The sequence below is a fragment of the Leptosomus discolor genome, chromosome 18, assembly GCF_034619465.1.
Source record: "Leptosomus discolor isolate bLepDis1 chromosome 18, bLepDis1.hap2, whole genome shotgun sequence".
Taxonomy (NCBI): domain Eukaryota; kingdom Metazoa; phylum Chordata; class Aves; order Leptosomiformes; family Leptosomidae; genus Leptosomus; species Leptosomus discolor.
Window position 1 is genome coordinate 5,075,352 of NC_141408.1, and position 8,391 is coordinate 5,083,742.

Below are 8,391 nucleotides of genomic sequence, written 5' to 3' on the forward strand. Positions count from 1 at the left end.
TTTGCTTTTGTTTGTGACCAAGAAACCAAGCTGCAGCACTCATGGCTCTCTTTTTCTTTCTCTCTCCTTTTTTTTTTTTTTTTTTTTTTGTCTTCTTTTAACTTGCGCTGTAGCCCCTAGACGGATAACATCATTGGAAAAAGCCTACGCTGCCTTGAATGGTACGTAGCTCAGTTGATGCATCGTAGATGGTAGCAGACAAGAAATGCACTTGCATTTTAATATGGGAATGAAAATGTCTTAAACCCCCAAATTTCAGGTATTTTTTTTTTTTCCTCTCTGCTCTGTTTCCCTGTGATACCAAGAACTGAATGATTCAGGATGTGTTTAACAGTATTTTATCATTGTTATTAATCCTCTCTGCATTTCTAAGCACTGCTGCTGCAGTCCCTGGGCATCAGTGCTGGTTCTGCTCCAGACAAACCAACCTGCCACAGTATCCTCAGCTCATCCATGTGTCTGAGCCATTAATTTGTTAAAAAATCCACTTGCCATTCACAAGGAGAGCTTGCATGGATTTGGGTTGGGTTTTTTTTTGGTTTGCTTTAACACATACTCTGGGCCAGGGTTGGTGTGTAGTCATGTAGACTCTGGGGATTTAACATAGACACTAATTTACAGGAGTAAAGAAGAGCTCACCTGCCTGTATCTGTGGCAGGGCACGGTGTATCTCCGGCAGATCCAGCCATAGTCCCATCAGCTGGGATTCTGGCCACGTGTCTAGATGTTCATTGCCTGCTCCCGCAAGTTTGTAGCTCCCCTTTGGAAACATGCACATGTTGAGCTAATTCTGACTGTATTTAAACCTGAGTTGCTGTGGAATAGCCTCCGTAAAGTCAGCAGGTTGGTTCCAGATTTACACAGGGATGTCATTGAATTGCACCCATTGAAGCTGGAACAGGGGAAGAGGTGTGTATTTATCCTCTTTGGATTCAGGGCCAGATCCTGACCGCTGTAAGCAGCCTGCCCCAGCTGGGGGTTTCTTTGATCGCCTGAAGGGACCTGAGCCGCTTTCCCAGTGGGATGTGTTGGGCAGTGGGTGTTTTCCTGATGAAATGGGCTTCACGCCGGGTGCTCAGATGATGGGAGGTTGTTACTCTGAGCGTGGTGGCTGGGCGGAGGACGAGCATCGCCTGGAGCAGCACGCTGGGATGCTGGTGGCCGCACGGGGAGGAGGAAGGCTCCGCCGGGTACCCTGCCTGGCTGAGATCAGGGCTCTGCACGCGGTGTTGCAAACCCAGACAGAACTGTTATTGATCTGTGGGATACCTTGGATTTGGTTTTGTTGTGGTTTTTTAAAGTCACTAGAAGTACAAGTGGTGTTTTGGATCCTGTTGACCAACAGCAGACACCTAAACCCCATTTTTAATAACTGCTAAGTATGACTTGGTTTTCTAAAAGAAGTGTCGAGCTCTGACAAATCCTATTGGAAAAGAGCAAATGGTGCGTTAAAACCAGGACCATTTGTACATGAGTGCCAGTGGAGTGCAGGGGTCCTCGCTTCAGGCAGGTAGGATTGGGAAGAAACCAAGTCAATCAACTGGCTACTTTTTTGATTAAAAAAAAAAAAAAAAAGATAATACAGAGGTGAAGCCAGCAGCATGCATAAACCTGCTTTATGGGAAGGACTGAGCACATCCCAGGGGTGCCAGTGGCTTCTTTGAGTCGATTATCTCCCAAACCTAAATGGATAAAGTCAAAGGTAGACAGAGATCCCTCTTGCCCGGAGCTGCCTGGGGATGGAAGGGCAGGTCCCCAGGAAGCGGTGCCGCCGGCCAGAGCCTCCTCTCTGGCTTCTCTGTTATGCATGCTCAGTTCCAGGTTTCTCATGGCATTCGTTTGAGTCCTTGGGTGGGAATTTGGCAGTCCTGCCCACTGCAAGGTGGAAAAAACCCCCTTGGGATCTTGTTTCTTGCACTCGGGTTGCTCAGGGCATGAGCGGAAAGGAAAGAGCTGCTGTGGTTTTCAGTCCCAGAGAATTAAACGAGTGACAACACTTGATTTAGTGTTTCTTTGTCTGCTACCATCTACACATCCATACGGGTGTGTATATACAGCCCAGAAACTGAGCATCAATGACAGGGAAGTCACAGAGAGAACCCGCAGGGGTCGTCCCCACCAGCCTGCCGCGGCCTCGGGAGCGGCACCGCAAGGCGAGGTCTTGGTTCTTTGAAATCAGAGCTCCTTGGCAACATTTATTTGGTTTTCTTCTATTTTATTTGTTTTTTGCTTCATCCCTTTCAAGCTGCTTTGTTGCCATTTCTGGATTTGAAGCACGACTTGGCCCTGAGGTTCCTTCACAGAAACTTCTCCCTTTTTGTTTTGCCAGTTATATCCACACAAACTGTTGTTTTCCAGGTGGAGAAGAGCCTTTTTTGAGGCCAGACCCTGCAGTAGCAGGGACCCTCAGCAGCAGGGTGGCCGAGGCGTGTGGTTTCCGCTGGGGGTGCTGAGTGCTGGGCTCTGGGGTCCCGTGCAGGGAGGCAAAGACTCGCGTCAGGCTTTCAGTTTGCTTTTAAAACAAAACTGCAAGCCGTGTGTTTGCTTCAACCCAAAACAAAAATCATGTGATTGCTCAAAATCAAATTCAATAGCTGCAGACTGGGGGCAGAGGATGCTTGGGTCCCTCATGCTGAGGGTTGCAGCGCTCACCTTCATGTTTTAAATAACCACCCTGGATTTCCACCCCGTGGCGTGCCAGCCTGGGTGAAAACACCTGCCTTGGGTGCGGCGAGGCTTGTGGTGGTGATGCCTCCCCTCCGGGAGGAGACCCCACCGAGCTGGCCCTGGGCTGCGCACGCCAGCTGGCTCGGGGTGGAGGGGTAACCCCAGCGAGAGGTGGGTAAGTTCATTCAGTTGGTGCTTTATCCCTGCGAGGTGAAAAAGCATCAAAGGGAGCCGGTACTGGCCCCAGTCCCTTTTCCTGGAGCCCCCCGAGGGTGCTGAATAGCTGGGGGAAAAAAATCTACTGACATAGGCACGTTGTTTGAAATGAGAGAATGGAGGAGAAACTGTTTGGCACGATGAGGATAATTAAAAAAGCTAGTAAAGCCAAGCTGATTATATGGCATATTATAAAACAATACTGTACTTAGGAGCCCAGCTATAAAAGTGCTATCTCATTCCTTGATATCACTTGTGGGAGCATTCGTGGCACTGAGGGCCTGAGTCTCCATTGCTTTGCATATTTTGCAGTCATTTACAGCACCGCAAAGTGGATGTAAAGTGCTCTCAGCCATGGCAGCGTGTGGCAAATGCAGATTTGGCAGCATTTTATAGCGACTTTGCACGACTCTAAAAGGCGACGTGAGGTGCAAGCGCGGAGCAGCCGCCTCCGAGGTGTCCCCACGGTGTGCTGGGGCAGAGGGACAGAGATGTGGTCGTGCGTTCTGACAGCGGGATGGGATTTCCAGGGGCTCGGGAATGGGGTGTGTTATTCCCTGTCCTTTTTCTTTGCTTTGCAGATGAGGACGATGCCAACAGACTCGGAGAGAAGGTGATTCTCCGAGAGCAAGTGAAAGAGCTTTTCAATGAAAAATACGGTGAGTCCCCCATCTGCACGCACCGCCAGGCGAGTTTGCTTTTGCTGACAGCAGCCATAGTTAAAATTAATTCGGCTGAAGGCCTCTATTTATAGGCTGAGCGCACGGCAGCCTGCTGCAGCGCAGGTTTCGTCCCACTGCTTCACGTTACAGCCTGTCCCCAGGGACGTTCCTGTGTCTCGCTCCCGGCAGGTGGGACCGTGACCTTCTTGTTGACAGCTCATCCTTGGTGAGGGGAGGGAGGACGGAAAAAACGCAGCAGAGGAGCAGGATTTGTTCGGTCTGGTGTCAGCCTTTGATGCGGTTTTAGCGTGTCCTGAGCCGACGTGAGCCACGGTGCGCGTGCTAAGCGTGCCTGCCCTGCGCCAGCCTGCTGGCAGGCAACCCCTGCCTGCTCTGCCTGCCGGGCTGGGGGCAAAGCTGGAGCTGCAGCTCCGCATGCAGCACGGCTGGGGAAAAGCCTGCAGGAGCTGCAGCGGCGGAAAAGGAGGTCAGGAGATTGAAGAAGATTTGAAAATGCCATTGGCAGGATCCTTGTGCTGCCTAGCGACCCCCTCCTGCCCCCCGTCCTTAGGAAAAAGCACCGCAGGAATAGCCGCCGGGTCGGGGGGAGCAGAGGAGCCAGCCGCGGGAGGCTCGGCCCCGAGCAGCGTCACCGTCTCAGGCCCGTGGGTGCGGGCTGCCGCTGCTCGTGGCTGTCCCCTCGTCACCGTTGGGGCACAGCCTGCGTAAGTGCGGGGTGATTATTTCTCAGCCTGACTCCCCAGAGCTGCGCAGCTGGGCCACGGCAGCTCGGTGGCACCCCACCGCTGCAGTGCGGTGTCTTGCCTCCCTCCCCGCCTGAAGGAGAAGGAAAATAGCCAAAAGGATAGGAAAGCAGTGGGGAATGCCATTCCCCTCCTTTCCCGAGTCTCCCCTTGTCAAGGCTGCTTGCCCTTCCCACAAATCCTGTTGATTTGGGCTATGTGCTGCTTTGGGGGTGGGTTTGCTCCCTTGGAGGTGTGAGCGTACAGGCACAGCTCCCCGGGGAGGCTCTGAGCAACCCCATCCACCCCAGCTCAACAGAGCCCACAGCAGATCCCTGCGTTCCCATGGTCCTGGCACCGTTTATGGAGCACAAGATGCCAGGTGGGCTGCAGGGACGAACTCACTGCGAGGAAAGGCAGAAATGTGGCTGAGGGGCAGCTCACACCTTCAGGTTAGGGGGCTGCAGGGACGTGAGGCGAGAGCAGGCTCTTACAATCAGGATGAGCACTGGAGGGAGGGATGTTCGCTGCTCCCCGCCGTGCGGGAACTAAAGGGGTACCCAGAGAGGTGGGCAGCAGGTTTAAATCGCACAGAAGGAAGTACTTTTAATGCAGCAAGGTGTTAAATTGTGGTATTTCACTGCCAGAGGATACTGTGGATGCCAAAGGGATAAAGGGATTCAAAAAATGGGCAGGAGCGATGTGATGTGATGATGAGCAATGGGTTTGATCTCCACCCCAGTGACCCCCAAACCTGCTGACAGCTGGAGGCAAGAGGAGATGGACAAATCTCTCCCATTTGCCCCCTCTCCTGAGCTGTCTCCCACCCTGCTGCTGCTGGCCCAGCCATGGGCTGGTGCAAGCGCGGCGATGGGTGTGCTCTGCATGGAGGAGAGGTGGGTGTGCAAGTGCTGGTGCTGTAAAACAGCCCTCGCTTGAGGCTGCTGGCAGGATCCTAAATGGAGACCACCAGAGCAGGCAATAAATTGGGCAGGCAGATGTGAAACGGCTGGGTGGGACATGGCTGCAGCAAATGTCAGGCTTCACAGCAGCCCTGGCTTCCCAAAGTCCTCCCAGGGCTCTTGGTCCTTCAGTCGGTTGGGTCAGAGCCCTGTGGGGTAAAGCCGGTGCGTTGTCCTCTGCTCTGCCATTACAGGAGAGGCTCTGGGCTTGAACCGGCCCGTCATGGTGCCCTATAAACTCATCAGGGACAGTCCTGACGCTGTGGAGGTTACTGGGCTGCCGGACGATATCCCTTTCAGAAACCCCAATACCTACGACATCCACCGGCTGGAGAAGATCCTGAAGGCGCGGGAGAGCATCCGGATGGTGATTATAAACCAGCTCCAGTAAGTTCCCGCAGCTCTGCAGCTGGGGAAGGCTTCTGTCTGTTAAGCGTTGCCCTTGCTTCTGTAGCCGCGGGTGGGGTAAGTCCCTGCGGGGCCACCGGCGCGAGGCCATGGCACCGGCTACCTGGGGAGGACCCGTTCCATCCCCTGCGCCCGCTGTCCTGTGCCACAGGGACCTGCTCGGCCACGGGTGGGCACAGCAAAGCGTTACTGGGGATGGTTCATCTCCTTTGCCTTGCGCAGTTTGAGGTGATGATGCTGGGAAGGGACACAACGTGGGGGCAGGTAGTGGGATGGCTCAGAGACCCAGCTGGGTTATTTGGGGTTGCTTCCCTCCGGGGAGCAGTGGGGAGGCTCCGCGCCCGTCCCCACACAAAGGGGTGTTGGGGGAGGCAGCTCCGTGTCGGGGTCCGGGCTGCGCCCCAGAACGGCAGCACGCAGGGGAGAAACGACGGCGTCCGCCTGCTCTCACCCCCTTGTCTCTTACGCAGGCCGTTTGCCGAAATCTGCACTGAGGCCAAACAAACAGGTAAGGGGAGGGCTAAGAAATGACCATGGCTTTCCCTGCATCGTGGCAGAGAGAATATGTTGGCAAAACGGATGGGGGTTGTGGGGAGGCGTTCGAACCCCCGCCCCAGGGGAAGATCCTATCTGGAAAAAGAAAAGTCAAGGTCAGCATCTGTGCAGGAGCGAACCATCCTCTTAGACGATCGCACTACAGTGTGCTGGGGAGTCTGGGCTGTTAGACTCAAACTTCCAGCATATTCTGGAGGATATGATTACCCCTTTCCCATTAGCAGTTCACTCACCATGAGCAATTTATTCACTGGTTAAAGCCCTTAATTTAAGCCATCATTTAGCAGTTGAGCTTCTAAGGAAACAAGGTTTCTGTGATCGCTGAGAATGCATTTCTCTCTCTGTCCCATCCTCCCCAATAAAGCTCATCCAGCTTTAATGAAATGTGTCAGAATTAGCAGCCCCAGAGATAATTAGGACCCTATCAGTTTTATGAAAATAGGTGGCTCGGTAGAGAAGGGAGATGTGGCAAGCAAGAGCGTGCCTGCGACGTGAAAAAGGGATGCACAAGAAACTTTATATATGCAGCTGTATACGGGTCTATCATATATGCAGATATAGATGGGCATATCATCATCACAGCTGGCACCTTCAGGGCCTCAAAGCATCCAGCACAGACACACGTCTGTGGGATATCAGGCTCTGTAAGTGCTGGAGTTTGGGATTCACTTATTTTGGGGATTTTCTTTGCGGGTGCCTGAGGAAAGCTGGCAGCTCCACGCCAGCCTGTGGAGGCCAAGCCCATGTCACCAGCAGTGGCACAGCGGATCACCGCGGGGGGGACGTCAGCAGGAGGCAAGGTCGGAGTGCCAGGATGGGTCTCCGCATTTAGGGACCACTCGCAGGGCTCAGACACCTCATACCTTCCCTCTCTCCCTGTAGAGAAAGACGCCAGCGTTCCCAAACGGAAGCGGAAGAGGATCTCCGAAGGGAACTCGGTATCTTCCTCTTCCTCATCTTCCTCTTCTTCCTCTTCCAATATGGAGTCTACATCATCAACAAATCAGATCTCACTTGTGGTAAAGCCTTCCAAATATTAGGGGGGTTACTGCCTACCTATCTTTCTGCTTCAGGATGCGGCTCTCTGCTCTCCTCGAATCGTCACCACCTCCCTCCGCCTGACAAACACTCTAAAGTGTGGCGTCAAACGGCACCAGCAGGTTTGGCGAAGGAGGGGACGCAGCTTTGGGGCTGCCTTTTCCTGCAGGGTTTGTCTGGGGGAGTCAGCGGAGCAAAGCACCTGCCGCCCCTCGGGGCTGCCCCGCATCGGTCCTGCCGGGTGCCTCGGGAGGATGCTCAGCGCTAGCAGGAGCCGTACGTGAGACAGGCTCGAGCAAATCCCCCCGCCCCACTGGGTTAAACACGGTGCTGGTGGTGTCGCCTCGGCCTGTGGCACCTCTTGGCAGGACCCGGTGGTCTCCCCCGGTCTGAGCTGCGGCCCGGCACGCTGCTCCGGCTCCGTCCTGGGAGCGATGCAGAGCTCCGGCCTGCAGGGAAACTGGGAAAATAGGAAATCAAATCAGATATATGCATCCAGCTGCTTTCCCTCAGGGCTTGGCTTCTGTTGTGGATGATACCAAATGCTTTTAAAAAACAATTAAAGCGCACGAGAAATATAAACTTAAAAGGGTTTTTTTGTCAGGTTTGCCAGTGGTGTTTTGGTTTGGGGTTGGCTCTTTTCTGTTATTTGGAAAGTGGGAGCAACAGCCCATGTCGGAACATGTCAGAGATTTGATGTATGCATGGTTTTGTGTTGTGTCCTAACGGAGACTTTTGCCTTCTTTTTCTCTCCCTCTCTTTCAGCAATGGCCCATGAACATGTACATGTTAGACTATGGTGGTCTAAACGTCCAGATCCCAGGACCTATTAACTATTAGACCTCAATACCGAATAAGAACCTCAAATGAAAGAATAAATAAATAAATGTAATTTATGTAAAAAGTGTATATTCCAATATGTATCAATGCCTTTTAGTTTTTCCAATGATTTTTACACTATATTCCTGCCATCAAGGCCTTTTTAAATAAAAATAAAAAGTGTTGCCTTGCTCTTAAAAGTACTTATTTTATTACGTATATTATTGATAAATAAATAGCATTTATAGGTAAGAGTAAGTGCAGGAGGGCTCCCCTGGACAGAACTTGTCGTGTTTTGGCTGCTCAATAAAATCCTTAGTG

General features: G+C 52.7%; 1 protein-coding gene across 2 annotated transcripts in view; it reads left to right on the plus strand.

Moving 5' to 3' along the window:
- The window catches only part of GTF2IRD1 (GTF2I repeat domain containing 1), a 44,769-nt gene extending 36,678 nt beyond the window's left edge, over positions 1 to 8,091 (plus strand). For both annotated transcript variants that reach the window (XM_086475092.1, XM_086475093.1), the window contains exons 22-27: positions 114 to 161; positions 3,465 to 3,542; positions 5,445 to 5,637; positions 6,129 to 6,166; positions 7,096 to 7,232; positions 8,017 to 8,091. In XM_086475092.1, coding sequence (XP_086331218.1) covers positions 114 to 161; positions 3,465 to 3,542; positions 5,445 to 5,637; positions 6,129 to 6,166; positions 7,096 to 7,232; positions 8,017 to 8,091 — 569 coding nt within the window. The remainder of the gene's footprint in view (positions 1 to 113; positions 162 to 3,464; positions 3,543 to 5,444; positions 5,638 to 6,128; positions 6,167 to 7,095; positions 7,233 to 8,016) is intronic.
- The last annotated feature ends 300 nt before the right edge of the window (positions 8,092 to 8,391 follow it).